The 16,562-nt window shown below is 45.3% G+C and overlaps 1 protein-coding gene across 2 annotated transcripts in view; it reads left to right on the top strand.

The window, feature by feature from the left end:
* The window catches only part of smoc2 (SPARC related modular calcium binding 2), a 65,929-nt gene that overhangs the window by 25,322 nt on the left and 24,045 nt on the right, over positions 1 to 16,562 (top strand). Inside the window, exons 3-7 of one of the 2 annotated variants that reach the window (XM_066679557.1) lie at positions 3,015 to 3,121; positions 3,316 to 3,415; positions 7,509 to 7,553; positions 9,992 to 10,042; positions 11,561 to 11,632. In XM_066679557.1, the coding sequence (XP_066535654.1) occupies positions 3,015 to 3,121; positions 3,316 to 3,415; positions 7,509 to 7,553; positions 9,992 to 10,042; positions 11,561 to 11,632 (375 nt within the window). Of the gene's footprint in view, positions 1 to 3,014; positions 3,122 to 3,315; positions 3,416 to 7,508; positions 7,554 to 9,958; positions 10,043 to 11,560; positions 11,633 to 16,562 lie in introns of both variants that reach the window. The other variant, XM_066679556.1, reaches the window with a different exon arrangement.

The following is a 16,562-nucleotide window of genomic DNA, read 5'->3' as shown; positions in this document are numbered from 1 at the left end:
AGTAATCAATGCTAGAAATAAAGTACAGATCAGTTTCTCCAGCTCTGGTTTAGTCACTGATCTCTCTTACTGATGATCTGATGATAAAATGCTGATCTGGTAACTGCTTTAACATGAGACTAAAACTGATCTGAGTCCATTACTGCACCAAGGTTTTAAGCCGGTTCTTTAGATCTGAGGGCTCTCGAGTCCAGATACGCATCCAGTCTGTGTCTCACTGCTGTTCCCAAATAAAATAACCTCTGTTTTATCTTTATTCAGCTGCAGAGCAACAATTCTCAGTCCAGCTGCGACACTGAGGGGTTTAAAAACTGATCCATTCTACACCAGCACAACACACACTAACACACCACCACCACGTCAGTGTCACTGCAGCGCTGAGAATGATCCACCACCACATCACACCTGCTCTGTGGGGGTCCTGAGCGCTGAGGAACAGGGGGAGAGGGGGGTGACAAAGTATGCAGAGCCACAGATAGGCTCCAGTCTGTAACTGTAGAGCTTCAGAGTGCTCCTGTGTGGTCAGTGGAGGTTGTGCGCTCAGGAGCGTCCAACGTTTTGAGGTGATTTCAGAGCTCTGTGGAGATGATTCACACCCCGTCACTCTTTCCACTCCTCTCCAGTTCTCACTGGAAGCTTCAGGTTTTTCCCCACAGGCTAACTTTAGAGACTCTCATAGTCGTCACCCTTTCCCACCATCCCTCCATCCCTCTGTCCATCCCTCCATTCATCTCGATCCTTCTGCTGGCCTAGGACTCCTCACGCTTGAGCAGGCTGAATTAAATCAGCTCTCTTTCTTTCTCCATCTGTCTCAAATTCTCGGGACAGATTTCTCCGCTACTTCTTCCATTTCTGTCTGCCTCTTTCAACCCTTTTGTCTTTCTCTCTGTCTACCCTCTATCTCCCTTTCACTTCATCTCTTCTCTTTACTCTCTCTGTGTCTTCCTTTCACTTTCTCTATCTCCCATTCTCTCTTTATTTCTCATCTTTATTCTCTCTCTGTTTCTCTGTTCTCTCTGTGTCTGTCTGACTTTCCCCTCTTGGTCTTAAAGATGAGTTGAGGAGAGTTTGGTGTAGTGTCTCTCTCTCTCTCTCTCTGTCTCTCTCTTTCTCTCTCTCTCTCTCTCTCTCTCTCTCTCTCTCTCTCTTTGTCTCTCTCTTTCTCTCTGTCTCTCTCTCTGTCTTCTTCTCCTCTCTCCCTCCTTGAATCCCCAGTGTTCATCAGCCTAATTATCTTCCCATTTTGCCTTCTATTTTTGCCTGTATTTCTCTCTTCCTCTCCATCATTCTTTCCTCCATCTGTCTTTCTCTTTCTGTGGCAGTGCCTGAGAGGTGCCACCTCACCCCCGTCTCGGGGGCTGTTACGGTCTCGGAGTGTATTACAGTGTTATGGTATTTTCTCTGTGGAGAAACTGAGTGCGTGTCATTTGCTGAAATTGAATTTTGAAGCAGGCTGTTGGAGCTTCTTTCTGTGGCTTTGAGCTTTGAGCCAGAAGTGAGTCCCAGAGCCCAGCTCCACTTTACCTCACCGTCTTCTACTCCTGTCTCAGCTGGACACAGCTCCGGTCAGCTCACTCAGAACAGCATTTTAACCCTCTCCTCTTCTCTTCTCTTCTCTTCTCTTCTCTTCTCTTCTCTTCTGTTCTGTTCTCTTCTCTATTTTTCTCTCCTCTTCTCTCCTCTTCTCTTCTCTTCTCTTCTCTTCTCTATTTTTCTCTCCTCTTCTCTTCTCTTCTCTCCTCTATTTTTCTCTCCTCGTCTCTTCTCTATTTTTCTCTCCTCTTCTCTTCTCTTCTCTTCTCTTCTCTTCTCTTCTCTTTCTTCTATTCTCTTTTTCTCTCCTAATGTATCCTCACCTCTTTTTTGTTCTGTTCTGTTTCTTCAGCTCAAAGTTGGCCACAACTTGAAGGAAGTAGTGAGAGTGTAAAGAGGGAGAGAGAGGGCAACAGAGAAAGAGGGATTACGCTTACAGGGAATGAGAGAGAGAGAGAGAGAGAGAGAGAGAGAGAAGGAAGGAGGGATAAAACGAGAGAACAATTTTTTTTCAATGCTTGTTTTTATTGTATATATGAGTGTGTGTGTGTGTGTGTGTGTGTGTGTGTGTGTGTGTGTGTGTGTGTGTGTGTGCGTGTGCGTGCACTGGAACTGATGGCTCCAATGAGTGAAGACTGGTGCTCTTCCCTGTTCTTCCCAGCCATACACACACACACACACACACACACATACACATGCATGTACACACACATAAGTTATAATTTATAAAAAGAGGAGGCTTCCTTTTTCCTGAAAGCATTTCCACTGCTTGTTTCTCCCTCTGGAAAAAGCTTGTGCCACATCAGCCACACGGCAAGCCCGAGAGAACCCGACTGTCTTCTTAAATTAGCCTTTTACATTATGTGTGATTACTGCTGAATGAATCAGCCTAATATGATCTGCAGCATTTCAGCACCAGGCCTAGAGTCAGAGGGATGACACACACACACACACACACACACACACACACACACACACACACACACACACACACACACACACACACAACTGGATATTGTGAATTTAAAGGCAACATATCCTCCTCTAAGGCACACAGTTCTGTTTCTTAATGAAACGTCTGTGACCCGCTTTGGCCCCACAGCAGTGTTCTCCCCCTGTGTAAACAGCCCCTGTTCAGAACGCCCGCTTTCAGCACCTGTTCCTTTAAATGATAATGAGCCGCTCGCTGTTCACCCCGACCCCGAGCGCACAGCAGTGAGGAGCGAGGAGCAGAAGCTCTGGTTTTTAGCCGTTTTCACTCTGTTCTCTTTCTTCTCCGTTTTCACTCAGTGCTCTTATTTCTCCGCGCTCGTTGTGTCTGTTTCGCTGCGTTAACCTCGTCTTTTACATGCTCTATGTAGACTGCCGAGAGACAGGACTCAGAATAGCCATCCATTCTTGAAGCAGACATCACAGAAGATTCCTGAATATCTTTTAAATGTATTGCATTTCTGATCTTTTCTGATCTGTTTCTCTATCAGATTCGTCCAGGTGCGTAGCTGAGAAGAAGTACACAGAGCAGCAGGCCAAGAAACTCTTTCCACAAGTCTTTGTACCTGTCTGTAACCCAGACGGCACCTACAGTGAGGTGAGGGAACTCAGGAGTGATGTTGTGGTGAAAGGAACCGGACGTCTGAAGAGTTTCAGTTTTTAAAGCTACAGCATAGAAAGCTATTACACAAAACCGTCATGTGATTTCATTAAGTCTCTCTCTCTCTCTCTCTCTCTCTCTCTCTCTCTCTCTCTCTCTCTCTCTCTCTCTCTCTCTATCTCTCTCATCAGGTCCAATGCCACAGCTACACCGGCTACTGCTGGTGCGTGACGCCAAATGGCAGACCCATCAGCGGCTCAGCAGTAGCCAATAAGAAGCCTCGCTGCCAGGGTAAGGCTGTTTATCTGTGGTACCCATTTGTTTATTGTTTGTAAAATACTCCAAACTGAACTTGCTCAGAGGTGGATCAGGTTTTGGGTTCATGGAGATTTCGAAGCTTATAACGATGAAATTGCAGCTCGTGTTCCCCACAGACCCCCATTTTTATGAGTAAATAAGGAGCCTGTATCTGCCCAGCTGCAGTGTGTCCACTGACCCCACCTCAGACTGTTATTGTGAGAAACAAGTTGTCCAGTGGCTACGCGGCTGGTAACATGATTGCCTTGGCAACTCGCTGGAGATTATATCATGCACTCAGATGAACTCTATGGACCCAGAGTTGCCAAGAGAACGGTAGCTGAAAACCTGTAGCTGTGGCCTTCAAACTTTAATTTTTAATGGGTTTCAAATCTGTGGATTATGATGGTGGTGGAAAACTTTATTTTGGGGTTTCTATGTTTGGGAAAGAAAGGTAATACTCTCAAAAACACAGGGCAGAGTGCAGTGTTACCAGTGTTTAAAGGAAAAGTGGCATTTTTAGCAAATTTTTTAATGTACAGTTCAGTGCAGAAGCCAAAGCCCTGGGAAACTACACACCTACCTTCAGCTAAAGGCCGATTTATACTTCTGCATCGAATCTAAACTGTCACAGGGGGTAGATCCTGAATAGCTGTGTACCCTACACCAAAGCATGATGCACAACACCCCTGAAATGTAACTACGCATCACGATGACGCAGACCACAACAACTGGGATTGATCCATTTGAGCAGAGATAACCAAGGAAGCCCAGAAATGTGAAGTTCTCTTTTGAAAATCTACAGAAACTGCAGACAGCAGCAAATTCATGGCGAGAGATTTGCTCAGACTTCAGCTTGGACGACACGGAAGGAATATAAAGGTGGAACAACTTAAAGGAAACATATGGACACCTCTGGGGAAAGAACTCGCTACAAGGAGTGGGGACCCATGTGGGAAAATAAGTGCCGGCGATGCTTTAGTTTCTTTTCTGGCTTGGCATGTAAACTACGTTCTTACAGTTTATCAAACTAATACCACTACACTGTGCACTACATAGGGTGGAGGGAGATATTTGTGATTCGGCCCTAGTTGTGTGGTGGTGTAATTGCAGAGTGATGCAGACCCAGTTCAAAGTGAAGTAGAAACCCAGTTCTCACAAGTTTTCCTTGTCACTGGAGATTTCCTTTGGTCACCGACCCAAGGAGCGTTTACACCTCTTCAAAACCCTTCTGGGGAATTTTACGAGCTGCTGCTGTGAGTCGGATTAAAAGCAAATGAGAAAGATGCTGTAGCTTCAGAGATTTTCCTAGTTGTGAGTTTGTGCTGGAGCTCTGCATTTCGTGGTGATTGACAGGTCGCTCTGACCAATCAGCGCTCTGAAGGGTTTACTCCTCACCATTTAGTACCTACTCGACTCAGCTGGAACTGTGAGTGAACAGGGACTGAAAGAGCCGAGCTGAGTCGAGTCGTGTAGGTTCTATGCGCCATTTCAGCTCAGTGGAGCCTTGCAATGACTGTATTTTTATTTAGCTAAAAATACGACTTGCTGTTGCTGTAATCTCACCAGACTAAAAACCAGTTTCTACATCTGAGATCTCCATATCGTATCATACCAACTCTTTATAAACATCAAGCAGTGTCCTCCACATGAAAAGGAGTGCGTATAGAGCCAGGATCTACACAGAAAGGAGGAAAAGAAGCCCCTCGGAGCTGTTGCTCAAGCTGCCAGCGTCCGCAGTATGGAGCGCAGCAGGGTGTTGAGCAACAGCAAAACGCTTAATCCTCCAGAGGGTTAGCGTAAGAAGCCCTGCCAAAACTCTCACATAACCAAAGCCACCTGCCTCCCCCCTCTCAGCCCGCTGGCCCAGGGGCAACTTCAGACAGGGACGGAGCAGTAATACCCCGAAGACTGTCACCATGAGCCGTGCGTGCCCAGAGCATGATTTGCGCGCTCAGCTTTGCGCGACTGTGGCAGCCTCAGAAAAAGGGGCCAATTAGATAACTATTTTAATTACACACGCGGACTTAATCAATACAGCATGGACAACCATCGGGAAACAGCTGTGCGTACAGGACACGTTCCAACATTAAACGCCTGCATGGTGTCATGTGTTTTCCTGCAGTGCTTCAAACACGCATGCATCTGACCTGTAGAGGCCTGCGATCTAATTCTGCATTGGCACATGGTTTTGTGGCGTGCAGCGTTGATTACAAATGACCTACTTCTCTTTTCCTCAGCTCAGACTGAGATTTTAAAACAGTAGCAAAACATAAAGATTAACACAGCGTTCCTCGGATGTAGTTGATCAGCCAGAAGAAGGGACTAAAACCCAGGCTGATGCTGCTGTATTCAGGTCTGGAGCATAGCCCTGGACACTTTTATGGAGAGTTCTGTGAAGTGGGGGGGAGTAAGAAAATACACATATGCCATTTTTAGACACTGCGTTAAAAGGAATTGTTGTTTTGTTAAACCTCAGTGTGATGCCGAATTGTCTCCCTAAATATTCAGCATCACAGATTTCACCCACCTGCAAGTGTCCCTCAAAATACTCATAAAGCCACCACCGCCATGAAGGTGAGGGCAAGCACATGCTTCCTCTGAGACATGTGAGGCCAGCATTTCCAAATACTGTTACTGCAGTGTCCGTGGACAGTATAATGAGCTGGAGGAGAGTGAAAACTGCCCAGATCTGCCACTTCAGATGATAGTTTTCCATGCTGGATACCACTGTGAGTAGATATGGAAGGACAAAAGGTGCCATCTTGCCCACCACGACAGTGAAAACAGTCGTTCCCGATCTTAGATGGCTGATGCATCACCCAGGACTGAACTGAGGATCTCCCAAACATAGGGAACCTCTCTGGGAGCCCCCATGCTTCCTGTATTTGAACTCACTTCTCGCTTTTCCACTGCATGGTACCTACACAGCTCTACTCAACTCTCGTCTGCTTTCTGCAAGCGAGTTCTTGTTTAGTGGCTGTTCTCTCGTGGTTCAGAGCGAGTCGAGTAGGGACTAAACCGTGGCGTGTAAACCTTGCAGAGCGCTGATCGTCCAGAGAGAGTCGTCACTCTACGCCACGCGACGCAGACGACCAGCACCAACTCTACATCTGTAAAATCTCCAGCTGCAGCAGAGATCACGTTTGTTTTTATCCGACTCACGACGGCAGCTCGTAAAATGACGCCGTGGTCTTTTGAAGAGGTTCAAACGCTCCTTGGATCGGTGGCCGACGAAAGAATCCAGCGAGAGCTGGACGCTGCAACAAGGAAGGAACAAACTCTACTGATCTGTCTGAACTGATGACGGAGCTGTGTTCAGTCCCAAACAACAACAACACGCCGATACACCATGAGTAAACACCGCTTAACGTTACCACCGCCGTTGTTGTGGTTTCCAAAGCCTGCTGTTCCCTTTAGAGATGGCACCCGATACATTTCAAAGGGGAGCTGAGGAAGTGCAAAATGAACGATGTACCAGGGACTAAACAGAGAGTAGAGCAGAGTAGAATAGGTACCAAGCAGTGGAAAAGCACCACAAGTCTTGTAGTCATATCCTTATATCAGGTTAAGTTTTGGTTGTAAACAAACAAGTTAAGATCTTGAAATGTCCTCAGAAATGGGGTTCAGCCTACATTTATTTTACCCCTAGTATCTACATAAATACAGCCAAGCCAGAGCTCTCATTGGATAAGGCTTCAGGAGCTGCTCGGAAGTACTGAAGCCTCGTTTCCAAAGGACCATGAAGCAACATAAAGCAACACAACACTACACCAATCCATAATACAGTGTGCCTCATTCTGTCAGTTTTGTTTTGTCATGGCTCATATGTCGGTAGATTAGAGGGTGATGACTAAACCTGTAGTTTGCACAATGTTTGTAAAGTATTACCTCCCAATATATGTGAGCATTAGCCGTGTATCTCCATATCTCCAGATAACGAACATGTTCTGGCAAACCTCTGCATTTGGGGTGTAGGGGGAATGTGGAAATGCTCTGTTGTTGCTTTAAGTTCTCAGTTTTTCTGCACTATAACTGAACACATGTGATACCTATTAGTAACTGGTGGTTAACATGTTGTTTTCAGGCTCAAAGCTTGAGAAGGTGACCCCCAGGGAGCCGGGAAAAACAGGTACATATTTATAGAGCAGCATTTTTATTCTCAAAATTATAAACACATTTGGTGATTGGTGGTGTGTGTGTGTGTGTGTGTGTGTGTGTGTGTGTGTTTGGTGGTGTGTGTGTGTGTGTGTGTGTGTGTGTGTGTGTGTTTGGTGGTGTGTGTGTGTGTGTGTGTGTGTATACGTGTGAATTTTTTTAACCTCTTTCCCATAAAAGCCCTCACTCCTATCATGACTCACACTTCACCCAATGGTTGTGTGTGTGCATGTGTGTGTGTGAGTGTGTTCTAGATACTTACCATGTTGCGGGGACATAGATCTGTTTACACACACACATTTTGGAACATTATTTTTTTTGTCCCCGTTATTTATAAGTAGTTCTTATGGATGAGGTCAGTCTCCACAAAATGGATGGAAGTCTATGTAATAGCCCCACAATTATGAAGACAAATGTGTGTGTGTGTGTGTGTGTGTGTGTGTGTGTGTCGGTGTAATGTATCTTCCTCCCATTCCAGTATTTGTCCACTGATGGTTCTGGTAGCAAACTGGTACCTGTTAAAGTCATCAGAACTTCGCTAATAATCCACTTCTTCTTACAGTAACTGAAACAGAAAGCTCTGCTCTGTGGACGCTAGCCTGGTCGCTCTAACGCTGTCCCTTCTCTTTCCAGATGAGGCGTCTCCAGTACATCGCTAACTGCACTTGCTTTCTTTTAGGTCCTCTTCAGACACAGAGCAGCAGATGTCTGCGGAAATCAAATTCAACTCTGAAAATACACTGTACGTCCAGACGTTTGTAGACACCACTCATTGAATTCAGCCTCTTTAAGCCGAACCCATGTCTACCCCATGTTGTGCAGACACATGTGACACTCTGGAGCAGCTGCACATGAGCCTGGGTTCACCCTGCTCTATGCCAGCTGTGGGATAGAGTGGTATGTGAAGCAATAGCTCTGTTCTCTGGACGGATGAGGCTTCTTTGGGATGCAATTCTTTTGGGATGAGCTCAATCCACAACTAATCTTCCAACATCAGCAGCTGACCTCACTAATGTGTATAAGGCGGAGTGCTATCAGCCCCTCACAGCAGTTTTCTCCTATCTAGTGGAGACTCCTTGTTAATACCCTTCCTGAGCTGGTGTCCACCAATGTTTGGAAATGGAGTGTATCTTTAGCTCCATGTACAGTACTCACCCCGCTCTTCTGTAGTTGACATCACTGAGAAAACTCCTGAGAACATTTTCAGAACCAGGAAAACTAAGTGTCTGTGCTGTGTGTTGTTTAAAAGTGGAATATGAAAACAAATGAAAACAGGGATCAGTCAGTCGTTATCTGTCCACACACGAAGGATCAAGAGCTTTGACGGGTCGAGGAGTAAGTGCCGTTGCAAATCAGGCTAATGTTCCCGCCCTTCAAACAGCACTCAGCTGGGTTTTATGCGCAGCAACACAAGATGGTATTAATGAAGGCTTTGTGAGCATGAGAAGGTTAAACATCAAAGAATTCCACTAAGACCATCCAGACCCACCATAATAACTTCATTTCATGACAATGGTCAGGATTTTGCAATTGCTTTTCATTTTCCTGTAAGTGAGGGCTGGTAAACAGTCGTCCAGGAATAAGAGAGAGAGAGAGAGAGAGCAGGGGGAGAGAGAGAGAGAGAGAGAGAGCAGGGGGAGAGAGAGAGTGAGAGAGAGTAAGAGAGAGTGAGAGAGAGAGAGAGACAGAGAGAGAGCAGGGAGAGAGGGGGGGGGAGAGAGAGAGAGAGAGAGAGAAACAGAGGGAAAAAAGAGGGAGAGAGAGAGAGACAGAGAAAGAGAGAGAAAAAAGAGGAAAAGAAAGAGAGAGAGAGCATGAGAGAGAGACACAGAGAGAGAGAGAGAGAGAGAGACAGAGAGCGAAAGAGAGAGAGACAGAAAGCGAAAGAGAGAGAGAGAGAGAGAGAGAGAGAGAGAGAGAGACAGAAAGCGAAAGAGAGAGAGAGAGAGAGAGAGAGAGAGACAGAAAGCGAAAGAGAGAGAGAGAGAGACAGAAAGCAAGAGAGAGAGAGAGAGAGACAGAAAGCAAGAGAGAGAGAGAGAGACAGAAAGCGAAAGAGAGAGAGAGAGAGAGACAGACAGTGAGAGATATCTTAAAGATATTTCCTCTCTGCCGTGTGTTTTACTGCATTATTGTTATTGAAGATGAATATAACGTTCCTGGACATTTTCAGCCGGATGAATATAACCACTATTTCCTTCCACCTCCCTTCCTTCCTCTCCTCTTTCTGTTTGTCTTTTCCTTTATTCTCCAGCCTTCTTCATTCAGTTTGAGTAGTACTCCATCCTCTACAAATCTCTCATCTCTCTCTTGGCCGGGCAATGTGCAAATAGTGTTTGATCGATGCTGTGAACGTCTAACTTACTCTCGTAATCGTAGTTTCTATGCAAATCTTCTCCATTCTAAACGCAGATGAATCTCCGGGAATCGTCTTGGAGCCGCAGACACAGGCCGAGGAGGAAGGTGAGTGAGACTCTGAAGCATCATAAAATTAGGTGTCAGACTTTGTGCATTATTGTTCAATAAAGACACAATGTAAATGTACCTTTAAATGTACAACAGTGGTTTTAAAGTCTAGTTGTGTTCCCTTTACATTGTGTTGATTTTGTTTGCCCTGTTTTATCTCCAGGACTTGTATTCATCCATTCATTCATTCATTCATTCATTGCCTGTAACCCTTATACAGTTCAGGGTCACGGTGGGTCAGAGTCACCCCTGGAGGAGGCACCAGTCCTTCACAGAGCAACACACACTCACACATTCACTCACACACTCACACCTATGGACACTTTTGAGACACCTATCCACTTCCCAAAGTGTGTTTTTGGACTGTGGGAGGAAACTGGAGCACCCAGTGGAAACCCACACAGACACAGAGAGAACACACCACACTCCTCACAGACAGTCACCCGGAGGAAACTCACACAGACACAGGGAGAACACACCACACTCCTCACAGACAGTCACCCGGAGGAAACCCACACAGACACAGAGAGAACACACCACACTCCTCACAGACAGTCACCCAGAGGAAACCCACGCAGACACAGGGAGAACACACCACACTCCTCACAGACAGTCACCCGGAGGAAACCCACACAGACACAGAGAGAACACACCACACTCCTCACAGACAGTCACCCGGAGGAAACCCACACAGACACAGAGAGAACACACCAGACTCCTCACAGACAGTCACCCGGAGGAAACCCACACAGACTTATATAATGCTTTTCTATTCATTGTATTTTACACAGTTTTGTAATAAACACTTACATATATTTCCTTCTCATTCTGGAGAAGAGGGTGCAATGAAACTCTAGGAACCACTGCTGTATCTTTAAAGCTACATTTCCACTGTTTGAACCTTTAGTGAACCCTTTGTTCTGACAGTGTAGGTGCACTGTTTATCGAAGCAGTTCATCAGACATAGAAACGTCAGTAATACTGGTGTGTTTCATACTTCACCGACACTCACGGCTGCTATCAGTTATAACAACTGCTTTTTTACATTGTCACTCACTTGCGTCACATGCAGCGAGGACACTGTGTAACTCAGAGCTCAGTTTCTGAAGGCCTTGTTCATTAGACGGCGAGCTGAATGGAGTGGGTTTATTGTGGCAGAGCTCTGAACTCTACACTGCCGTGGCCTGCGAGGACTGGAGTCTGACTGTGTACCAGGGCCTGATCTGTACTGATACCCTGTGGTTTTATTGGTATAGAATAATCAAGAGACTGTAAAACTGCATCAAATCAAGGCATTTGAGGCCTGTTAGTCACTGCGTCATTCCATCATTATTATTATCTCATTGTTTTTATGCCTTCGCTGTCGTTCTGAAAGTCAGAAGTGTTTAAGACGATGAAAAGCTTTTCTATGAGTTCATGCTCCCATATTATTGACTGATACCATATATGGATGTAAGTGAAAGTTGGTACGGTCTTGAAAACACTGTGACCATGATGCTGTCCCTGTTTCTGTAGAGTTTATCTCGCAGTATCCCACTCTGTGGACGGAGCAGGTGCGCAGCCGACAGAACAGGACCCGGACACAGTGTGAGTTTAATGCACAGTATCTCAGTCCACATTACAGCTGTCTATAACAGTCTTCTGTATTTCCTGCACTGTCCACAGGTTCACAGCATCTTCTCCTACGTACATTCTTTCTTTCTTAATAGTTGTTGTGACCGGACACGGAGTCAAGGGTTTATACCAGAGGCTTCACACGCCGTGGCCCTTTCAGACATTGTAATGAGAAGAGACTGAGGTGACTTTAGTGAAGATGGCACTACATGAGAACACTGACAAAAACCCCTGAGGCACAATTACACACCAAATATGAGCAGAGCATGGGTCAAAAAAGACCTCCCAGCTTTAATACTCGAGCATATTTACAGCACAAGCCTCTTCAAAACACAACACAAAAATAATCATTAATAATATTCGAGGTAAAATGTTCAGTTAATCGTGATTATGATTTGCTGTTACATCGCCCAGCACTTCACAAAACCAAACACAGACTAGAAAACACGAGCTTGTGTTCTACCAAAGAATTAATTAATGTATCAATTAATTAATTAATTAATCATTCAGTCATTCATTTATTTTTACAACAGGGTCACGGTGAGTCCAGAACCTGCTCAGTGTTATTGGGCACCACTTAATCACAGAGCATCACACACTCACCCAGTCACTCACACACACACCTGTGGACAGTTTCTCACATTCACCCAGTCACTCACACACACACACACCCACACACACACCTGTGGACAGTTTCTCACATTCACCCAGTCACTCACACACACACACACACACACACACACACACACACACACATGTGGACAGTTTCTCACATTCACCCAGTCACTCACACACACACACACACACCTGTGGACAGTTTCTCACATTCACCTAGTCACTTACACACACACACACACACCTGTGGACAGTTTCTCACATTCACCTAGTCACTCACACACACACACTCACACCTGTGGACAGTTTCACACACTCACCCAGTCGCTCACACACTCACCCAGTCGCTCACACACTCACCCAGTCACTCACTCACACACACACACCTGTGGACAATTTCACATACTCACCTAGTCACTCACACACTCACCCAGTCACGCATTCACCCACTCAATCACACACACACACCTATGGACAGTTTCACACATTCACCCAGTCACTCACACACACACACACACACACACACACACACACACACACACACACACACACACACCTGTGGACAGTTTCACACATTCACCCAGTCACTCACACACACACACACACACACACACACACACACACACACACACACCTATGGACAGTTTCACACATTCACCCAGTCACTCACACACACACACACACACACACACACACACACACACACACCTGTGGACAGTTTATCACATTCACCCAGTCACTCACACACACACACACAGACCTGTGGACAGTTTCACACACTCACCCAGTCACATTCTCAGCCAGGTTTCTGTAGAAGTCACCATGCAAGAATGAATTAATGGTGACTGTAGGGACTGTCAGGTGGTCCTCACGGCCGAGTCACAAACCAGTTTGGGGGCAGATCAAGAACAACATCAGGGCACTGTAACTTCACTTGGTGTTTGTGTTCTTGAATATTGGAATATAACTTTTGAAGTGGAAGATGGCATCCAGCTCGAACACGAGAACATAAGAACACACGAGAACACGTACTGAGAAACCGCCATTGTCTTCAGATGTGAGAGTGGTCTTTCAGAGTCTTGTTAAAGTCCTCTGTTGCATGGTCTGCATAAAACTGGGCTTTGAATACCATCCAGTATGGTTTCTTTTCTCAACATTTTCAATCGTTTTGACCCACATTCTGTCCAGTTTTAACACAGTTGTGGGCCACAGCTCTGGTTCACTGTGTTATAACGGCACATTCTGTACTTCTGCACATTTGGGTTCACATTTGTTATGTGTCTGATTTTACTGAACTGGAAAAGTGTAGAACATGCAGTGCAGCTTGTGCTAAAGTGACAGCACATTTTATATTTAACCTCAACACGTGAAACAGAAATTGTGCATCAAAAATGGCATCTTCAGGGTTGTTTCCTCTAGAGGATTGTCACCAGTTCCTCCCTTTAGCGAGGACTCACCCTGTCACCCACAGCGCCAACTTGGGAAAGTGAGAAGCACACGCTTCCTTCTAAATTCTCTAGTGTTAAATCAACACTATTAACACCATGAGTGTTTCAGTTTAACAGTATTTAACACTCTCTGTGTTAATTTAACACTCTCTCCTAGTGTCTTAGTAATAGTGTTGAATTTGCTGTGTATGAAGCCAGCCACTGCTTCTTTAAAAACAGCTGCCAGATCTGTCACATCAGCTACGTCAGGACCCAGAACTCTGCTTGTGTGATGAAGGGAGAGGGAGGGATTTCTTCCCACCTAAAGACAGTCTTTCTAATTGTGTTCTGTTGGACTCCTGGGCCTTGGATGGCTGGGGCAAGACCAGGGATCAAACGTGTTCACTTACTTTCACTGAGAATCACACAGAATAGTTCATACAATCAGGCATCAGGCGTAACCAGACATTTACACACAACTTTATTTGGACTGAGACAGACAGAGATGGACTGAGACGGACAGAGACAGACTGAGACAGACAGACGGACAGAGACAGACGGATATGTACTGAGATGGACAGAGATGGACAGAGATAGACTGAGACGGACAGAGACAGACTGAGACAGACAGACGGACAGAGACAGACGAATATGGACTGAGATGGACAGAGACAGAGAGAGACAGACAGAGAGACAGAGAGAGACAGGCATACAGAGACAGATGGAGATGGACAGAGATGGACTGAGACAGACAGAGATGGACTGAGACGGACAGAGACAGACAGACGGACAGAGACAGACGAATATGGACTGAGATGGACAGAGACAGAGAGAGACAGACAGAGAGACAGAGAGAGACAGGCATACAGAGACAGATGGAGATGGACAGAGATGGACTGAGACAGACAGAGATGGACTGAGACGGACAGAGACAGACTGAGACAGACAGACGGACAGAGACAGACGGATACGGACTGAGATGGACAGAGATGGACTGAGACGGACAGAGACAGACAGAGACAGATGGAGACGGACAGAGACATAGAGAGATGGACTGAGACAGCCTGAGATGGACAGAGACAAACTGAAACAGACAGAGACAGAGAGAGGCAGACAGAGAGACACGTGCTGATTGTTTGAGGATTCTTTTATTAATTATTAATTATTGTATTATTAGTTATTAATGCATCCAGAATATCTCAGTAGTCAAGACAACAACAACAGCAACACACACACACACACACACACACACACACAGAGAGACCAACTGTTCCCCAGTGAACTAGTTTGTTGACATTTCAATCTAATTGCATTAAATCCTTTAATGTGTTATATTCTGAAAAAAAATATTGCATGCCCTGACACAACAGCTCGTGCTCATGGCACAATATTTACACTACACACACCCACGCAAAAGCATATGTGTGTGTGTGTGTGTGTGTGTGTGTGTGCGCGCACATGTGTTTGCGTGTATGCGAATAGTTTGATGGTGATGTCCTTTTGATTTATGACCAATAAAGGGCCTGTGAAAGTAGTGTTGATGGTTCAGATTAGGCATTGCTCTGTGGGTAAATAATGATTGCTTCTATCAGAGAGAGAGAGAAAGAGAGAGAGAGAGAGAGAGAGAGAGAGAGAGAGAGAGAGTTAGAGAGTTAGAGAGAGAGAGTTAGAGAGAGAGAGAGTTAGAGAGAGAGAGAGAGAGAGAATTATAGAGAGAGTGAGAGAGAGAGAGAGAGAGAGAGAGAGAGAGAGTTAGAGAGAGAGAGAGAGAGAATTATAGAGAGAGTGAGAGAGAGAGAGAGAGAGAGAGAGAGTTAGAGAGAGAGAGAGAGAGAGAGAGAGAGAGAGAGAGAGAGAGAGAGTTAGAGAGAGAGAGAGAGAGAGAGAGAGAGAGAGAGAGAGAGAGAGTTAGAGAGAGAGAGAGAGTTAGAGAGAGAGAGAGAGAATAATGGAAGGAATGAGACAATGTGGGTATTAATAGGAAAACAGAAATTATTAAACAAGATTTACAGTGAGGCATAATATTTTTGTCCTACGTTTGTGGGATACACACACACACACACACCATTCTCTCAGCTTTGTTTGCCTTTTTTGATCAATGATCAGGACCCCACAGGAACACTACAAAGTTTGCAGAGCCACAGGTGGACTACTCTCTGTAACAGTAGAACTACAGGGTGCTCCTGTGAGGAGAGTGGAGCTGAGAGGGTGGACAGTGAGTGTGGAAACAAGGAGGTTGTCGTAACCTCTAATACGACTGTGTACATATGTTTTAACTCAAAACTTTGTTTACCAAGTGGCCTCAGTATTTTGAATGAAATAAAAACCTGTTATTAATGGCATTAAAAGTTGAAACAGAGTGAAAGAGACGTTTCTTTTTTTCCGTGTAAAACGTATTAGAAGTTAAATGAATTAAAAGAGTGGTAGCTAAAGTTAAGACATTTGAGAAACTGCATTAAAAATGAACAGAAAATCTGTTCAATCCCCCGTTTCCTTCCATCTCTGTCGAGGGAAGGAGTGGGAAAAGTCTCTCGGTCTCATGTTTTTTCACATCCGTTTTTTTTTTCTTCTTCTTTTTTGTGTGCTGGCGTCAGATGAGATGGTGTAAAACTTTGCTGGAGAGTAGTGCGGTATGGCATGAAGAGCTTGAGAGAGCATGATTGAATCCTGATGCAGCGGTCGCAGTGAAATCTAATCTTTTCAAGTCCGAGTCCAGCCCCATGTGGATCGTTTACACTCCCGAGGCTGCGTCTCAGATTTGTGCCAATCGCTTCTCCCTTAAGAGCTCAGAGAAGCGAACGCGGAGGAAAGGAATAGCTGTAAATCACACACAGCTTCTCTACACTCAGATGTAGCTGATC

Source organism: Hoplias malabaricus, chromosome 8, assembly GCF_029633855.1.
Source record: "Hoplias malabaricus isolate fHopMal1 chromosome 8, fHopMal1.hap1, whole genome shotgun sequence".
NCBI lineage: Eukaryota > Metazoa > Chordata > Actinopteri > Characiformes > Erythrinidae > Hoplias > Hoplias malabaricus.
This window is presented reverse-complemented; position numbering and strand designations above follow the sequence as displayed.